The sequence below is a fragment of the Vanessa tameamea genome, chromosome Z (assembly GCF_037043105.1).
Source record: "Vanessa tameamea isolate UH-Manoa-2023 chromosome Z, ilVanTame1 primary haplotype, whole genome shotgun sequence".
In the NCBI taxonomy this organism is placed as follows: Eukaryota; Metazoa; Arthropoda; class Insecta; order Lepidoptera; family Nymphalidae; genus Vanessa; species Vanessa tameamea.
This window is the reverse complement of record NC_087341.1, coordinates 8,397,753-8,418,443: the sequence shown is the minus strand read 5'-3', so window position 1 is coordinate 8,418,443 and position 20,691 is coordinate 8,397,753. Positions and strand designations below refer to the sequence as shown.

Genomic DNA, 20,691 nt, shown 5'->3' with positions numbered 1-20,691 from the left:
GGTAAATATACTTTATTCCGATATAATTGTAATAATGTGAATTCTTGATCTTAATCATAAAATAAAAAATCCAGAATACTTTAAAATTTTAACAGTAGATACAACAAGGGTTGAAGTGTTTGAATAATGATAAAAAAAATCTTAGAAACATTGCAAACTCTTAAAAAAGGAAACACGGCTAGTTTAGAAAAAAAATCAATAATTATGTTATCCTAATTTTTTAATTTATATAAAATTACACCCGAAAAAATACTCTTCAGTAGAAAAAAAATATCTAAGCAACATTATATACAGCTTCATATAAAAATTAACGAAGAAGATTGTCATTTATTCATACAAAGTTTTATTGATCACTTAAGATGGTATTATGGATTTAATAAGTTATTTGTTACATATATAAAAAAGTAAAATTAGAAGCGGTGCTAAACCTACAGTGAATGAATATCTTTTAAAAAGATGTTTTGACTTTTTTTTGTTTTATTAATCTGACGATGTGTCGAAGTAAATTTAAATCTTACTTTATTTAAATTTGGTTAACTTATCTAATTCCTCTTATAAATACATATAAATATTTTTTTGAACTTGATAATAATAAGAAATATAAGTTACAGATATATTTTTTTAATTTAACTTTCATTATTTTTATTTATCTATCGTAATAAAGCAGCACGCAGCAAGAGCTAGATGAGACGCGTTTGTAAGTACTCCGTGATCTGTGTCAAATATATATATATTTTTTGCATAATTATATTATTCTGCAAAAATAAGTCGAAAGTTCCTTTAGTATTGTGTTACTTAACACCGGTCTAAATTAAAAAGAAATCATAGATATCTTAGGAAAAAAGCTGTTGTTGAGCTTTTTTCTAAGATACCTATGAAATAAGAGGTTACTTTGCATATTTAGGTACGTTTAGGTAGTTTTTAAATTTAATTTGAGACTATAAAGAAGTGCTATGTATTCCATTTAGGTTAAAATAAAATAAAATTAAATTTAAAAATATAAATGTAAAGATTACTGAGAAAAAAAGAAGTCTAAATCAAGTTTTGTTATTTTTTATTATAGGTACATTTAATATTTTTTTAGACTAAGGCCAAATGTTTGTGATTTTTCAATTTTTAATAACTCCCAATAATTTATATTTTTATAAGATTACATAAAATGTAAAGCTACCACCGGTTCAGAATGAAAGTTATGCATAAAATAATTGTGAAGAAAGTACTCTTTTTCTTTTTCATCGATCAGTAACATAAATAATAATAATCATTCAATGGATCAATAATATAAGTAATAATGTAAGTAATAATCATAAGGACACAATAATTATATCTATGTATTCTGTAAGAAAATCAACGAATACTTATTCATTAAGTTCTTATTATCTGTAAAAGACATAGTTTTGCTAGGAATAATGACCCTTATTACTAGTGACTTTTTTCAACAAATTTCAATTTTTTCTTGCTCATACGTGTAAACATTATCGATACACATACTGCCATATAAGACGTAGTATATACTCGTAAAAAACGTTAGTCATGTATGAGCAATATGAAATTAGGTCGTAACAATGCTATTAAGTGTTACTATCCCTCTAAGGAAGGATAATGGAGAGTGCTCGTCGCATTCCGACCCACCGAAAGCGAAGTCGTGATAGTCGCCTATTAGGTGACAAAATACATTTCACTTGACGTATTCGAAAACCAGTGCTACTGTTCACGGATAAAGTACATAGTATATATTCAATAAAAATAGGTTGTGCCATAAGAGATTATCCGTGACGCTCCTTTTTAGAATCCATTATGGAAACGAATACTTTACTCGACGACACAACCATCACCTATCCCATGACGTACAATAAAACGCGTCGGAATTTTTATTTTATTAGACTCATAGATTGGATACTTTTACGTTTTTATAAATATTTTTAATTATATTGATTTTATTTATAACGAAGTTTTAATGTTTATTTAATGAAAATTATATATTCAATGATTTTGTTATAATTGTCTAAATATCCTAAATCATTGAGAGTAATTAAAAAAGTTTATGATAATGTTAAAATTAAAATAGCGTTTTAACCGACATTAAAAAGTCATGGATTATAAGCACAGTCCTAAGTTTATTTTTATGTGTAAATATGTTACAAGATATGTTAAAAAATATTAAGAAAATTTTAAAAGGACAATTAACAATATTACTGTAATTAATTACAAAAATATAAGTATAATGTATTAATAATAATCGGTGTTCAAAACATGGACACTTCTAATTGTAAATTCTTTAGATATATTCTACTTTTTAAAAAAACAATGTAATCTGGTTTATAACAATTTTTTAAACAAAACAGCTCTTTTTGGTAATTGGTAAAATTAAAAAGAAAATACTACTTTGTTGTGTAGAGAACTATCACAACACTATAATTAAAATGGTATGCATAGGAAATTAAAATATATTTGATTGAATTTTAAATTTAATTTAATTCAAATGTTTTTACTTATCGGATTATGTATAAATAATAAATTATTTTTTCTTAAATAATTTTAGTTGCAAAAAAAAACTTCGAACTCTCTATATAAATTAATATAATAAATGTTATTTACGTATTCGTACGGTAAAAACAATATTTACATTAAGGTCATTTCAAGAAATAGCTTGGCAGTAGTCCAACTTGGAAATTTTATTAATGAATAAGCTTTACAAAGAATTTTGTATTCGTTACTAAGAAACGTTTTAAGAGTTTTCCTAAAAAAATTTAAAAACCTTCTAATCTAGTTTGGCTTCTAATTTAATGTAATTTAATGTAATTTTAATAAGTTCATAATAGTTTTCCAATTAATAGTCCAGTCAAACGAACTTAATCGAAATCGAAATATGCAAATTGATTTTAAGGGATTTTTTTAATATAACTGTTACTTTAAAGCTCAACATACAATTTTACATTAAAATTGTCTTTTAGCTTATTTGTCAACTTTTAAAACGAACTCAGTTAATTTAAGAAATACATTCGACTTAAAAAAACCCTTCGAAAAAGACGCTTTTTTAATTGAATAAAAAAGCTTTGAATGTAATACTCAGTTAAAAGAGACAATTTTTTATTAAAGTAGCATAAAATAACTCTTATAGTAACGTATTTGTCTTCTATGCAATTTTATATCTAATTTAAAATAATTCGAATAGCATACGTTTTTTAAGATAAAACATAAGATTGCTTCAAATATTTAATTAAATCATAAATCTATATAGTAAAATGTATTTACAAACACGTAAATTATATATTTTTAATTTATTTAAATTCTTAGTTATGTATCTAAGTGGCAACGACATAGTCCCTATAAACGACATCAACGAGTGAGCTTCATTTCTGACAAAAAAAAATTGAAACGGTGAATGAGTTTTTATTTAAATATACTACTTTATTTCTGTAGTAAGATCTACAAAAAGATAAATTAACATAATTTAATAACAATAATTCATTAATCAGTAATTCTAATATTTATAGTTCTTCAATTAACCAAAATGTATAATTACACATAATTTTATTCTTTACTAAATGTGTTACACAAACATTATATGGTAACTATCGGTTATAAAAGGGTTACTTAAAATTACGATGCAAATAGCATCTTCGGTACCCACTAACCCAATAAGCGACCACTACAGAAATCGGCATTCCAAGTCGAAACACGTAAAATGTTCTCTGGAGCTCGAGAAATTTATTCGGCACGCGAAAGCTCCGTGTTTGCGAGTTGCGGTGCGTTGTGTTATGTGTACCTGCGATGCGCCGGCGCACCTGTTGCCACAGCACCGGCTGACGGCAAAGTCAGTAGACCGTCGAAGGCTGTGTATGTTGCACGCGCCATGACCGCGCTTTGTCAAGAAAAACCGTCGTGAGTGTCGTTAAAAAAACTTTTAGTGTGAACATTACCATGGATGTCATTTATTTTAGTGCTATCTTCGCTCTCATGCAAGGTCAGTTTAACAATTGATTTTACGTCGGTTTAATTAAAGTGGGTTAAGAATATTCTTGTCGCTTCAGAAGATGGTCCACTTTCAGTTTGCTCTTCTCAAGAGCTATTAATGCCTTTTGACATTTTCACTTAACGTTTAATACAATTATTTGTTATTATATATATATACAAATAAAAAAGACTAAATTGTTAATGGCTTTAAATATATTTGAAATTAGTTTTAACTGACATGTCCCATTAAATGTACTTCATCGACCGGGAACAAAATCCATCTTATGTTTCTAACCATAATGAATGCACATTGCAATTTATGTATCAAATTAAATTTTGCAATTGAGTTATTGGTTGAAGCGTGAAAGTGGCAAATAAATATATAAAGTTACTTTCACATTTAAGAAACTAAGGATTTAATAATAATAAAAAGATAACAATAACTCTAACTTCCGACTCTCAAGTAGGAACTGTGTTCTCATAAATCTCATTCTTATAATGCTCACCGTATACTTAGTTGTATATTAATCAATAGAAGTTTGGTACATGATACTAAAATTATCGATATGTTTTTGAAACTTTTGATGAATCTTTAGACATTAGAATATTAAATAAAACGCATTTTCAATCGATTAAAAGACGCTCAATAGTTTATCAAATTGTGAACAATGGCTCATAAAATAAATTGTAAACTAAAACAATGCACTAACTTATGATAGTTGAGACCCAAATATATTTCCTTCAATTTAATATTGTGCTTAAAAATAGAGTAGTTTAACAATTGACCGATTTTACAATAGCTAAGTAACTTTTACCTAGAGACTTCTTTGACATTTAGAAAAAGTGTAGAAAACTTGTCAATTTTATTTTTCTGATAAAAATCATAAGTCTGCCCTTCATCACTGCATATCGCAATAATTGCAAATTATCGAATTATTTAAGATTATTGACCGAAAACACATACCATTCTCGTACGATAATTATGAGACCCTAAAGAAGCATTCAAAGCATTGTGTTCGTTACATACAAAACCCATTCAATAATTTTATTTTTTGTTCTCAATAACTAATGAGATATTACTGCGACGATTGTTTTCAAATATTTTATTACGTATATCGCTAAGGTATATCCAATATTTTCAAATTTCAATTAAGTTTAATACCGAATAAAAAAATATCTTAGGAAAGTAAACTTTCTCCGTAACGAATTAATTTAAATATATTTCTTCAAAGTGCAATTATTCTATCCGAATCTCATTGATCGTTCTATGAAATTACTTTAATTAAAAGAAAGCAAATTCCCGTATTTATATAAACACGACAACAAACTTCAAAACAAAATTGTTAACATAAAACGGATTTGTTAGTCATGCTTTTGAAAGACAGTAAGTGTTGCGAAAATCATTATAACCATAAGTTCAAACATATTGGTATAACAATTTCCTCGATTTAATAACTTTTTTGCAATCCCCTCGAACTGCCCGTAAGCATTAATGCAAAATGCACCGTTATCTACGAAGACCATTTGTTTAAAACATCTTTGTAAGAATTATTGGATATAAATATCTGTATTACGATTTTGTCAACTTATATGATACAGGTAGAATAATAGATGTATCCCACCAATTCACCATATTTAAAAAAAATACAGTATTTTCATTATAAAACGTCACTTTACCAGAGGGAATTGTTTATAATATACGGGGTCAGTAGAATTAGTAATGTTGAGATTGATAAACAATTTTGCTTACTTTATTAAAATGAATCTAAGACCAATCTTACGTCTTTATGACAAACTTCATTGCAACCAATTATTTAGTATATAATTTAACAAATATTTTTAATCCCCTTCAACTTTTTTGAATCGAGGGTTTTGGACGTGTAAACGTATATGTAATGTCAACGAAATCTAATATCTTAATCATAAAAATGTATACTATCAGAATTATATAAATTTTAATCTTTAGATAGATTGATTGTACAGCACAAACACCCGATACCTTAAAAAAATTTGACCAACTGTTTCTTTATGTTTTATAACGGAAGTGCTTAACTCCCCCACTTCCGGTTTTCGTTGCCCTATTATAATATTATTCCTCATGAACGACGTTACTCATTAAACATATAAAACATTTATAAATTAAAACACGTTGTACACATTATCTGTAGTAGTAATAGTTTTTAGGCAATACGACGAGTCGTAGTTTTATAAGATTTGCATTTTATAGAATATAGTAATCATTGTATTGCCTATTTATAGCAGAATAGTTTTTACATACTGTAGTTTACATATAATTTAAAAAAATAATGATAACAAAAATACAGCAAATATCTGTCCTATAGAGTTTAATTTGTGTTGATCTAATAAGTTTTATTGAACGACTACGATATAGTATCACGCAGCAAATAGATATTATACACTTATTTTATGAAATTTCCTTAATTAATATCCTAATAATATTCAACCGAGTTTAAATGAAGTTTATTATTTATTAAACATAATTGAAAATTTTGCTATTCTTTATTTCCAATGTTAATATATTTTTTTATTTCATTTCATAAAAACACTGAAGTATTAATCGAGGTTTGATTTGTAAAAGGACATAAGAAAAAGGTAATATACCCTCGACATTCATCATCTCTACGCGTTGCTGTGGAATGTAATTTTTTGTGTGTATAATATATAAGGGATATTTGCCGAGTGGCTTCCCGCTTGTCGGTCTTTTTTTATACAAAGACGAGATAGATTAAATTTGTCGATAAAAGAATAACCAACTATTTTGATATTCCAAAGAATAGTCTAAAATCTTCCTTTTTATTCTAATAAGCCTTAATTACAATTTTTATCTGAACTTAATACAAATTACAATGTGTAAACATTGATGTAATTTTTATTGTTTAAAAAACAAATTCGAATAATATGACCCGAATGGACTTTCACATTATGATAAATCTATCATAACTTTAGGCCGGACATAAGCTATAAAGTATGTTATTATTAGCAGTCATTTATGTCAATGGAGATGAAGAGGATGAATATAATATATAATTCTACTATAATTTTGGCATATAGTAGAATTATATAGAAATTGTATAGTAAGATTTATGGATCTTTAAAAAGGTTACGGATATTTTTATGAAAAAAATATTGAATTTATTATTTTATTTTTATCACAAAATGAAAGACTCGCTTTAAAATATAAATAAATTGTCGTTTATATCTTATAAATTTGCAATTTGGTTCAATAGTTTTATAATTTTAATAAACGCACGAGAAGAAATACGTGGAGCGTGCCATGCGGGGGGATATATTAGCTTGGCGCGAAGCTGATTGAATTATAATATTTGTTTATACGTATCTCATAATATGTTGTCTCTAGCTGGTAATCATTAAAAATACACGTCATATGAAGAAAGACATTTTTTTATGAAGTTTAATAAAAAATACTTGTCGTTTATGACGATCATCAAAAATCTTGTAAATTGATAAGTATATTAAATATATTTTATTAGACCTTAGATATATTTTACATTTAAAGTAATCAAAATTATCAACTGATACAAAGATCTATACACTAATATTATGAAGAGGTAAGTTTAATTTGTCCTTTTCGGTTTTCATATAAACTACTACTCGGACGAATGTGGACAGTTATAGTTAAACTTTTTGTATGTATATAATACGATGATATTCATTAAACCCTTTCGTAAAGTAATAACTTCGTTATATGTTTAAAATTGTTTAATTTACAAGTATATTAAATTTCGTAATACAAATTACTATTTTTCTAATCGTTTTATTTAACCACCGTGGTATTCAGTATCATAAATAAGTTTGCAACTTATGAACAAAATTAGGAAAAATAAAAAAAATATCAAAGTTTCTTCAAAAATATAATAATGACACTTTAATGCCTGTGATTATTACAGCTCTGCGAGAAAGTTGGAAAACGACGCTCTGCCATTTATTTTTTATAAGTAGGTATTATAAGAAAAAACTGAGCTCGGATGTTGACAACGCTCTAGCAATTTACTAAATTAATTATTTTAGCTATTTGGATTGCATCTATACCTTATCCAAAATTATTATTTTTTTGTAATCAGCCAATACCAAACTTTCAAACAAATTCTGGCAATAACTAAAAAAATTTAACTCAATCGGAAACGTCGCGTAAATGTTTATAAAAAAAAAAAACAAAACAATTACAATTTGTTATATTGTCTATGTTGTCTAGAAAAAGATAAGGTAGTGGATAGATATACGCATGAACAAAACTTATTTAGTGAAAGTAACATTATGAGGTTACATTACGACACAAAAACATGGGTCAAAATGCCGCCAAGGAGGTTATTGTTGGTTATAGCATGACATTATATGCTTTTCATAAAAAGCAATTTCTCATGCTTCTGATTTTTTATGAATTTAAATGTTAACAAATAATAACTTTTTGAGTGGGTACATACTTTATAATATTAAAACAAATTTCCAGTCGATGCATTTGTATGTACATAAACTATTCCATATTAATAATATTTTTTTGCTATACCTTGTACTATGTATGTAATGAAGTTATCTTTACAAATCGCTTCGCAGACGTTTCTTCACATTGCATTCGCCATTTACGCCCGTTTGTTGTTTTCTAAGGGAAGTTGCCTAAGCCTTGTGTGAAGGCCATTGACAGTTTAAAATTGTTCGCCACTTAGATTACAGACGCATTCGGTATAAAACTAACTACTTTAGACGATAATAGATACTACAATTCAAAGCCTGGTTGATATACAATAATAGTAATTTAGGGTTATTTAAAGGTTACCCTTCAATCGTTCCATCAGGTATAAATGCGAGAAGTAAAAGTTTTTTCGTCCAGATGCAGGCGGTGAAAGTGTTTCTTAATTTACCGCTTGATGCTAATTTACAAAATATTCGTAAATATGGACAAACTTTAATTTCAAATTGCTCTTCTTTCAATTACGTATTAAATTAATATATATCTAATGTATATACATCCAATAATTTGATTTCACGAATTTTTCTTTTATGTATAAGTATGTATAGATTACACTTTATATGATATTTTGCATTACTTGCATACTTTAATTAAAATCAAAAATATGGTACTTTTTTCTGAGTTTATTACTTTCTTTTGTTTGCTACATTTTTATCCTTTATTCTACTTTTTACGTTATAAGTTATTAGCGACCTACAGAAGAATACGATAATTTATTCAACGTAAAAAAACCGTAATCTGCCGGAAAGTAGAGCCTGGGGACTTCTTAAGTTCTCCGATTATCTACGAATTTCCTCAAAGTGAATCTGTCGCGTGCCACAATTTACATCACCCGGTGGGTTGGCTGACGACCTGATTATGCGGAAACTAACTGCGTATTGGACGATGTAACGGTACAAGAATGTGGTCGAGCCCGCTATTCGAGATTGTGGAATTTGCTGGCGTTTTAGAAATATAGTACAAACTTCTAACCAGGCTACTTTAGAAAACCTGATGCTTAATAACATAATTTATACTTATAAGTTAATATCTCGCACCTATTTCTTATTTACATTAACTTGATGTTGCGTAGTTTATAAATAAATCCTAATTTATTGTTACTACAAAATATATTTAGGTAAAAAAATTTAAATTGAAAAGATTTACTTAGTACGTGTATTTGTTGTTGCTTTTACTACAGATCATAAATGATAGTAATGATTCATGGCATAGAAATATTATTTTAACATAAAACTCTCTATTTAATCTTTCAGACTAAGCCATAACTATTAGTCATATTAGTAACTTTCATCAATTATAGCATAAAGAAACATCTGGCACTCAGCAAAATGCAAAACTGACGCAACTACGGCGCTGAGTCGACGTGATCCGTGAAAGCGCTTTCTCGATGACGCAAAAACGTGTAAACTCACAAACTTAGGCGTTTGATTGTGAAGATACCGTTTGTATGGTATTTTTTCAAGGTTATATCGTTAAGAGAATGTGTTACATAAGTATTCATATCGATCCTTTTATATGGATAAGTACCTACAATATTTGTTTTAAGTCTGAATATTATTTTCAAAATATAAAACTTTATAAGAGAAAAAAGTACACAGGAATCTCCTCTTTGAATTAAATATGTTTGCGGGCCGTATTAAAAACGCAAACTTAACTTTTTGTAATACTTTAAAATTTATATGTAATTAATAGCAATATAAACTTTATTATATAATTAAAAACAAATACAAATCATATACTATTTCATATTTTAAGCTAAAAATAAATATAGGGCTTCGCTCGTGTAGACTGTGGACTTTAGTTTGTGACTATAAGAGTCCAATAACCATAAACCACGCATAAAGCAGCTCAGTAGCGCTTTTTCTTCTGTCCTACAAATACCATTATTTTAGGCTGAACTCTTTTTATTCCTTAAATGAAATAAAGCATAACTAGGTATATTACTTTCAAATAAAGTATTTTTTTATGGTTTCTTTTTATAATATTTGTGTATAATTATAAATAGTATACGTAATAACGCGAACATGTGTTTCGTGTAATATAATTTTAAAATTTCAACAATGAAGTCAACTTGTTTGTACATAATGCATATCGGGCATTCACCCTTATCTCCCCTTACTTTTAAATACGCCAAGAAGCGGCATTAATAACTTTATTTTATAAAAAAAAAACCTGATTAACATAAATAACGTTATATTATTAAGTGGCCTGACTCTTTATAGATATGAATATTATAACAGATCTCTTAACCTCAAAAATTCTACGTAAAAAGTGCGATAAAATCTTGCATCTACGTATCTAATAAATAATAGCCGTTTTGTCGAACTGAATATTAATAAAATTTGTTGGCGTTGTCTATATTATATGTTACTAGTTAGTAATTAATTAAGTCTTTATTATTTGCTAAATAAGTATTACATAGAAAATTAATTAACATGTTATATAACTGCCTGTTAGTTTTCGTAATTAATTGAATTTTAAGTTGTATGTAACTATAATAATAGTTGTATGTTGCTTTTTAACTAATTCCCATATTAAATAACACAATGACAGTACCGTAATAGCAGAAACAAGAACTAGCAGCTAAGAATTTAATGATTGCATATTTATTTCAATTTAGGAACGGCTGCAAAATTAACTCTGGTAGTTATATTCCTGTGAAATGAGGGCCGTGCCGATGGAGGGTCACCACGCTTTCTTAGTCTTAGTAATCGTCGTCTGTCTACTATGAAATAAACGACTGCGTCTGAGTGCTGTTATTATGATGCTATTTATGTGTCGATTCCGTATAACTAACAGTTTTCTTCTCACAATAAAATATTATAAATCAATAAACTGTTCGTATTTTTTGTTTTCTACTCTGTACTAAAATTTATTTTTACGCTGGTCAACGACGCTGTCGAGGATACTTAAAATGCTGCATAATTTTGTTCAAATTTGTCTACTTATTCAAAACAATTAATACTTTTATTACAATTAGTCTTTTCACACCAAGTCTCATAAGTATTACTAATCAAGTTAGCAAGTGAAAGCTAGTCTTACATCAATGAGTAAAATTCGAGTAGGTACACATTTGACGAAATATAAGTTGGAATTCTAGAGATCAAGAACGCACGATCATGAATTCCGCATTGTGCTTACTTTCACCGACATTTGCCCCCTGGCCCAGTGGTCCAGCTGACAAGCTTACTTGCATTTTTCATAACAATGACTTTGAAAAATGCAACAACAAAGGTTTAACAGTGTTTTTGGTGTTGAAAACATAATTATCTATACGTGCAGAGAACACTGTGTACCTCTTTTTAAGCGAAGGAGAGAGATTTTTACCATAGTTAAAGTTTAAATAGAGAAGCAGTGCAGTAAAATGTGTTACAATACATTATATAAAATAAAATAAAACATTCTAACTTTAGCATCGATATAATTATATGTTAATTATTTATTAATGGTTTACGGTCACTACCAATGAGATTACCGTTATATCAAATATATATAATATGCATTTTTTGTTTGCATATTTTTATTTTTTTATTAGCAATATTAATATTATAACGATTGAATTATGACCGATAAGTAAAAACTATTTATTAAGTAGTTGAATTTTTTCGCATATACATATATGTGACCGAGATGTTTATAAGAAACGTGTAGGTGTAATGGCAAACGAAGACATTTATGTTTAAAAAAAATAACAATTTAAATGTGAGATCTTTAAGTTACTTCTGTTCGTGCTTTCACTTGCTCAGGTTTTCACGGATTAATTTTAATCTGGAAACATTTCGCATTAGTTATGTTTCACGGAAACTCAAGCGTCGATGACGCGTTAAAAATTCGTCATACCATGTTTGACTCACGACTTTCGCCACAAAATTTGGAGACTTCCATTTCTCCAACATGCATTGTTGAATGTCGAATACATTTTAAATATACTAATAGTAGATATAATTACAAATTTTATGATAGTGATAACTAAATTATTTAACTTGATAATATTTATTCATTAAATAATATTATAGTTGCGTTATTAGAGATAAATGTAGGAAGATATAGATGAAAGCTTAAATAATATTGTTTAAAAGATGACAATATCACGTTATAAAAATTGCATTGTAAATAAGTGTCCAATAAGAAGTATCTGATTTAAGATTATGTAATAAATATCGTAGTGGTTATTCATAACCATCGGTCAGAAGGACTTCAGTCTTTCTGACCGATTTCAGACGTTCTCGCAAACATATGCACTCCTTTCTTGATTTCCTCCCTCTCATAATCCTATACGAGGGCAATGAGAGCTCACTGTACTTCTGGGCACTGGCAAATTTAAGCGCTAGCTCTGGGCTACCAGTGTCTTTTAATACTAAAGAGCTTTCGATCTCAAGAAATACTCAATCAAACTAATAAATAAGTATAATGTAAGTAATATTGCATTATTTTGTCTTATTGCAGGCTGAATAAATTGAATATATTGTGTATACAATAAACGTTTTAAAATGCTTTGAAATTTTACAATCATCATTGCATTACATAATTCGTCACTATCGTAACAATCTCCCTCTTGTGCAAAATCTCGAATTAAGTATTAATTATAATAAATAAATTCTTTAACGATGTCATCGTATAACGTCGTTGCGCCTGCAAAAGTCGCTGTGTTTTTTTATTATTTTTATATTTTTATGCCGTTTTAATCGTCAAAAACACATAGTAACTATTCGACTTAATTGTTTTATATCTAAATTGATTTTGTTTATATATATTTGCTCAATAGACATTTCAAAGAGTTAAATAAATATAAACAATAATTTCATTGTACTCTCACTATTTATTAATAAACATTATGTTTAATAACGTCCTTACTGTTTTTTCCTCACAAATAGGAGAATAATGTTTTATTCATTTTTTTAAATCTATAAAAAAGGAACTAACTTACACCATTCCTTGCAACAGATAAGCATAAAAAATTGTTATATTTTCTTCAATAAAACATTAGATGAAAAAAATATGCCCGTTTTAAATAATATATTAATATAAATAAATAAGAGTAATTTACATAACATAAACAAACAGGATTACGTTTGACGTATATCTCATGACGATTTAATATATAAGAAAGTTATTAAAATAAGGTCAGTTAGAAGTGCTACCGCGGCTGCGGCACTGAGAACAACTTTGGTGATCACTTGCCACTTTAGTCGTATACCCAGAGTGATCAGCAACTCAGCTACGACGAGCGTCAAGTCACCCGCTTGTCTCCATCTCTTCCAAATCACTCCCGCATTTACCGCCATAAAGACTGCGCCCATGCCGGTCAAGTATGCCTTGTACAAATATAGGTTTTTTATTAGTAGAGCGAGTGTACAATAATAACTTAACTGAAAAAGAAACCTAAAGAAAATAATTAAAAATACTTCATCTTTCCCTATGTACCTGTAGAGCTATGCTACCGCAATGTTCAGCACCAGCACATAACGCGAGACCAGCGGCTGCAATGGCATAAGTCACCAGTAAACCTCCGGACACAGAATGCTCCCAACGAAATACTCTCATAGACTTCAGATGTAAAGTCAACAAAGATACCATAATCATAAGCGTTATTAACCGCAGGGTTAGTAGTGGAGCACGTTTTTCACTTTCTCCTTCATGGTTATCAACTAATCTTGGAATATTGTACATAATACTTCCATTCATTGTATAATATAATAATTGTTTATGGTCATAACGTTATAATTAATTATATCTATATATTTTTCAAAACAATTATATTGACGTACTTAATTGTCAAAGCAATAAAGTTTATTCTGGGTACAGATAAATTATTACTACTTATACTTACATACATTAATTCCCAACTTAAGTAAGTTTTCCATTAGTTGAATTAGTTAAAAAAAAGCGAAATTAATTCTTATTTCTATCCATGTATCAGTGATGTTAATATTTTACTGAACGATAAATAATCTAATAGAAACTGTTACTAAATTTTAGACACAACTTGTAAAACCGATTACATCCAAATTAAGTACGCCAAAATTATCAATCTTTATTTATTTCTTATGTGAAAATAATCTTTACGCAAACGTTATAAAATAATAGAAATAATTGTTTATGTCATATAACTGAATACATTCGTCAAATTGTCGTTTGATTGTTTTTTTTTATTATTCGATTTTACATATAAATGGTGTCGTACTATACTTGATATAAGATTTTTTTACATATTCTTACGATACAATAATATTGCAAAATAATTAATAATTATTTTCTATCCACAGGCTACGTTGCAGCCTCGTGTCGTTTTCCCGGGGCACCGGCGCATTCGAGAGTAACATTCTCCGATGAAAACCTGACAGAGGGGACAGTGGCCACGTATGCATGCGAGCGAGGATTTGAGCTCCTCGGTCCATCTAGAAGACTCTGCGACACAAATGGAAAATGGACACCCGACGGAATACCTTTTTGTGGTGAGTGATGCACGATTTAAATTAAATATTTACAAAAATTATACGAGCATTTATCGTACTATAGAGTTGCTACGTGCAGGCAGGTATATCTACTAGAAAACATCAAAAGTTTTGTGTTCCGGGTTGAAGGGCGATTGAAGCGTCTGTGTAATCATTTAACAGGCATAAGATCATAACATCTTAAATCACATGACATTGGCTCATTGACGATCTATAGGTGAATATTTTCAGTGACGGTGTTTAGTAGTGAATGATAATAAGCACTTAGCACCACGTGGTCCGTATGCCAAAAAAATATATGCAGGTATAATTTATGCACTTTATATTATTTATTGTAACAATATAGTTACGTGTATCATGAATATAATATATTAAAGGTATCCGAAGTCAGGGTTGATAAAAAATCTTCGATTAATAATCGACTAACTAAATGCTTTTTTTTAAATATACAGTACCATAAGTGACAGAAACCGGTGGCATAAAGTTAGCTAGTACAATGTATTAGCAAATTCGAATTCCATTATGAAACAATAGGAAAGTATTGAAAATAACAACTTTTTTTATTTATACTTTAAAATCCCCTAGATTGTCATTGATCTATGTTATTAGTATATAAATTAAATTAAAAAAAAATCATGAAATACGCTAAGCAGTAGATATTAACAAATTAGTACGAATATTCAAAGCTACATTTTTATCACTCATTACTGAGGTATTACGAGAAGCTCCATAATAACAACGCGCTTGCTCCGCGATTTCCGCACGAAGACGCCATTTCTGCTGACCCACTTTTACTTTCTTCGTCGAGAAATCACTTCACATGAGTCGTGAATGGAGTCGAAAAAGCGGAAGATTCATTGTAGATCACTCCCACGGCTCTCTCTGTTCGGAAAAGTTGCTCTTTGACGGACGCCCTTTGTAACGAACGCTATGCTTATTGTACTTGCGTTAAATAGGTCAAGTTAAATGTTAGTCGTTGCGGTAAATGTGTGTCTTCATTAATTGAATCTTATTTTTGATTTCGCTTATTAAATTAGTTTAAATAATTAAGTACAATTTTTATCTCATATTTAAATATGTTATACACTTGAGTTCGCAAATGAATAGAATAGTGTGAGAATTTATTTATAAATTTGTCCTCTCATTACTCCGTGGAAATCGCTTAGTACTAATTGAAACTTAATTTATTTATACGAATTGCGCCTCGCAGTGTCAGCACTTGAAGTTTTTTTATACAAGCCTGTTTTGTAGATCCGAGCGTAATTGCTTACCGTTTTCCTGAATGGCGTTCAGGGTTACTACTCGGATCCGTAGGCTCGTAGTGTGAAGCGATATAGCCCACGCAACTCCCCAAGTAATTTTTTTTTTAATAATCATGGTAGTTCCTGTTATTACTTCGTTCAACTATATATGTACATTCCTCCAGTTTTATGATATATACTAAATGTGCGCCCTGTGGCTTATATTATATTTAGACGTAAATACCTATATGAAGCTTAATAATTATTAATATACCTTTTTCCAAAATCTTATTTTAGTATTATATCACCATATCATGATATAATAATCATAAACTATTAGTGACGCATAAAGATGTATCATGACATATTTTTAAATAGACAATTTAAAAGTTAACTTGAATAAAAATTATCTTTGATTGGATTGTAAGTTTATTTTATTATTATTGTAAGAATTATGTGTTCTTTACTGTTACGTGTGTATAATATATACATAACTACTAATGAAGTGGAATAGAGGTAGGAATTAAATTAAATGTGTGGCTTAGCATTATTGGCACTATAATAGTAGCGTTATTATATTAGCACGCTCTCAGTCGCACCACACACTACACCGACTATCGACATAATGAAGTCTCAGGTTTTTTTGCATTCAACAGATGTACACTGTACAGGTAGCACTTGCGGCCATTGTCCGACTTCTTGACCCATATACGAGTATAAAACTAGTTCCGACGACGCAAGTCGATGCCCGCTTGTTTCTATTCACAGATCTTATGTTGCGATAGGCTCGTTTACAATTTTTAATTGAAGTAGTAGAGAAAGTTATTTATTTTCTATATATTATAAACAATAAAGACATTTAATCAAAAAAATACTCTCGTGATATTTATTTTTTATTGTTACGATATTAATATGTTTTTGTCAAGTGCTCTAGTCTCTTAATAAGTTATCAGATATAAGCGACATATGAAGTGTTAGTTAATGTTACATAATACTATGGCTGTTGCAAGTTTGGCTACTAAATGTTAAAATTAAAGTTCGTACGTTTTCAGCGAGACACTTTGACTAATCTCGAAACGTCAATAATCGTCCTTATCTATATCTGCCAATAATTTTGATACTTTGTACGGGTCTATTCAATGAAGTTGTTGACCCTTCTTGGTCATAATCTTAATTAATAACAATCGATACTTTTTACTAATATCTCGAATTAACTTACATAGGTATATTAGGTAGGTATATAGGTAACCGCACATTTATAAGAATGCTAGAATAGTCCAGTCATTTGGAGTCATTTGGAAATGCAAATGAACTGAGAAGGCTGATTTTTGGATATGTTGTCTCCCTCATAAGATATCCAAACTTTTCTAAAGATGGCGGCGAACGCACGTAGGAAATCGAGGTCGACAATTTCAAGTTAAGCTTTTCTAAGATCTTCCAAAAATCTGCTATCTTCTTCTTCTTCATTTGCATTTCTCGAACTGTTTTTTGTGTGTTTTTTACTGGACTAAGAAGCAATCTTGGCTAAAACGGAACGGACAAGTCTGAAGTGTCTGTGTACTTAAAATTTAGTAATAGTAAAATTAAAATTATTTATTCTGGAAGGATTACAATTGGATGAGCACTACACTCTTCTTAAAACGTAAAATAATGGATTTCAAACAAGCATTCATTTATACATTTTTTGATTTAGAAATAAATGCCATATCTCTTTTCTTTTCCTACGCCTGTCAGATGAGCCTTAATTTGTTACAAGGGTAGTTCCGTAATTTACTTTTGTAAGATATCCTCAGAAATACTTTAGGACAGTGTAGTTGGTCAGATGCAAGTATTTGTTAAGTGTGTGCATTGTTACTCAATTCTAGTGGAATAAAAGTATCTTAAGCGAAGTTAAGTTTACCTTAATAGTCATTGATGTTTAAGTAACTCAAGAGGTCAGAATGTAATCAAGAATGTTGAAGGTGTAAGCTTTAATCGGAAGCTTCGTAGATATAGATACGTATTGAGTTTCGATGACGCAGCGTGCTAGGTCGTTCTGTCACCGTTAAGCATCTGACACACTTATATACTCGCCGTTATATATATAGGGGTTACACCTACGCATTTCTTATACCATTACTAATATACAATCTGATTTTACTGTGACCTGACGTAAATTCTCACATTTCTTATGAACATGATTAAAGTTTTTTTTTATTATTGACACAATTGAAAACGTAATTGTTAATATCATAACTATTTTTTTCTGACAGCCCTGCTACTTAGGTTCTCAGACAAATTTGTTTAATATAAAGTCAATACCAAATACTTGAACCTATTTCATGAGTATCTGTGGCAACGGTAAACAAATGATTAAAATGGTTAGCAGTTGAATTATATTTGAACCAAAAATCTTTCTGAAATAGGTACTCTAAATATAATATACAAATTTCATCTCAAAATACTTAACGTTTCTAGCACGAAGCGCATTAAATTTTTTTTATAGATATATTATTGTATTTACAAGTAATGAAAAATAATCTCACTTTTTTCGGGGTGTCTTTTCAGCCTAAAATAATTTAGGTCCTTTTTAGAGTTTTGTTCTGTTTTAATTTTATTAAAAACACCGTAAACTCGAATACCCAAGAAATATTTTGTAAAAATTAATAGATCATATATATATATTTACTTTGGTGTTTATTTATAACTTAGAATAGATTATAAAAATATTGATATACAAAGAAAAAAATTAAAAAATTAGTGCATATTTGCAAGGAGGTAATTTGTTTTTTGTACATTAAGGGTTCATGTTTGCCATTACTAATTAAATTTAGAAGCATAGTTTATAATATTTAATTTTGTCTACGAATGCTGGTCTTCATTTCGCAACCCTTTTAACATTACTTCTCTCTCTAGGATTGATTACAATTTAGTATATTATCATCGTTTGATATAAAACATGAAATAGTAAGTACTGACTCTGTTAACGGTCCATTTAATATATTTTGCAGCAAAATTTCAATGACATGAGAAACAGCTATACAGCTCAAAGAGAGATTCATACATAGATATTCATATTAATTCAAAATTAGGTTGAAATCTGTTATTTCACTCGTGATCCGCGTATTTTACAGTTGATAACAAGAATTTTTTTCCAACAATTCATCGAAATGTTCTAGTTAAAGATTTTAAAAAATAAAAATTATTTTAGAATTGTGAAAAGTTTTCTTAGAAATTAATACCTATTAAATATTTTATAATTAAGTATTTTACTTCAAGTTTATATCTACCTGCAATCGATTTAAAAATAACTCAAAATTGAAAAATAAGTTATTTGGCGTGTATTTCAAATAAATCTAAAAATGAAGTATTCTAAGTATGATAATTATTTTTTGTTATCATTTCATCGTTTAGTGACAATGATAATTATTTAACGGTACTGGCAGTTACAAGCAATGAACTCGAACTTGTAATAAAGCCTATAGCGATATGTCGATAATTGCATGCAAATTTAGATGTCACGGTCAGCGGGCTAACGGCACTCTCCAAGGCGGCACTGGTCTCGACATGAGCTATACAACCTACACGTGTAGTAAGAGCATTACAACTAGGTAGTTATTTGATATTTGTACACATCTTAATCATAGCCAGACTCGTTATTAATAGAGATGACCAGTTCTAAATTAAAATAAACTACTATAAAATTTAAATAATGTTTAATAAATAATACTGCAGACCGTTTAAGGAGTAACGGAGGATACGTAAAAGAGGAGGAGAGAAGAAGAATTGCAAATGGCACAGTAGTCACATAATTCATAGTTGTTCAGATAATATGTATTTCCTGCCTCACTAGTTCTAAGTGACGTTGACTCTTTTTAGTTTTGCTAGAAATATATAACTCAGTAAAGCCCTTAAAACTTAGAACTACCAATTCAAAGGCAAGATTTGCACTTTGAGGAAAGACAAAACTAAGGCTGGTGTTTTGATTGGCCGAAAAACAAGGTAAATAAAGGCTAATGAAAAATTTCCACAAATACTTAACACCCATTAAAACAGATGTAACCTTAAGTCCTAAAGCATGTATTCAAGGCTTTCTTGGAAATAAAAATCTTATGATTACAAAGAGCTATCCTTGATAAGTATAAGCTCATGGATTGCAATATATAACTTAAAGACATATGTTACATGTTTTCTTGGACGAATTTAAAGATAAATTGGGGGATTCAAGGGAGTGAGAGGAATTATTTCATTAAGAAGGATGGACTTTGAATAGAAAGTTTTCAAGATCAATATAATACGTACTTACACGATGCATTCAGGGGCTAATTCCAAAATGTCTGAACTTGCACAGAAAAATATTCATTTTCAACGCTCGTTTGTTTTTATATATAATATAAAATAATTTTTATATTATATATAAATCAAAGCAAAAAATATTTGAAAGAGCTCCGCTATCTACTGTGCTGAGCTCGAATTCTACTCCGTGTTCGGCTATGGTGTAGCAGAACCATCTAGGCAAATTTTTACCTCATATTTTTTTTAAATAACGAAA

At 29.0% G+C, this 20,691-nt stretch overlaps 2 protein-coding genes across 5 annotated transcripts in view; one reads left to right on the top strand and one right to left on the bottom strand.

Moving 5' to 3' along the window:
- The first annotated feature begins 3,768 nt into the window (after positions 1-3,768).
- LOC113404067 (sushi, von Willebrand factor type A, EGF and pentraxin domain-containing protein 1) overlaps positions 3,769-20,691 on the top strand; it is a 28,493-nt gene continuing 11,570 nt past the window's right edge. For 2 of the 4 annotated variants that reach the window (XM_026644814.2, XM_026644815.2), the window contains exons 1-2: positions 3,769-3,967; positions 14,731-14,919. In XM_026644814.2, coding sequence (XP_026500599.1) covers positions 3,925-3,967; positions 14,731-14,919 — 232 coding nt within the window. In that variant the 5' untranslated portion in view covers positions 3,769-3,924. The remainder of the gene's footprint in view (positions 3,968-14,730; positions 14,920-20,691) is intronic. The other 2 variants (XM_026644812.2, XM_026644813.2) reach the window with 2 other exon arrangements.
- LOC135194632 (uncharacterized) lies at positions 13,549-14,174 on the bottom strand. The gene is made up of 2 exons (XM_064220274.1): positions 13,889-14,174; positions 13,549-13,779 (listed from the first exon to the last, which is right to left on the bottom strand). The coding sequence occupies exons 1-2, from the start codon at positions 14,147-14,149 to the stop codon at positions 13,549-13,551; spliced, it is 492 nt and encodes a 163-aa protein (XP_064076344.1). The 5' UTR covers positions 14,150-14,174.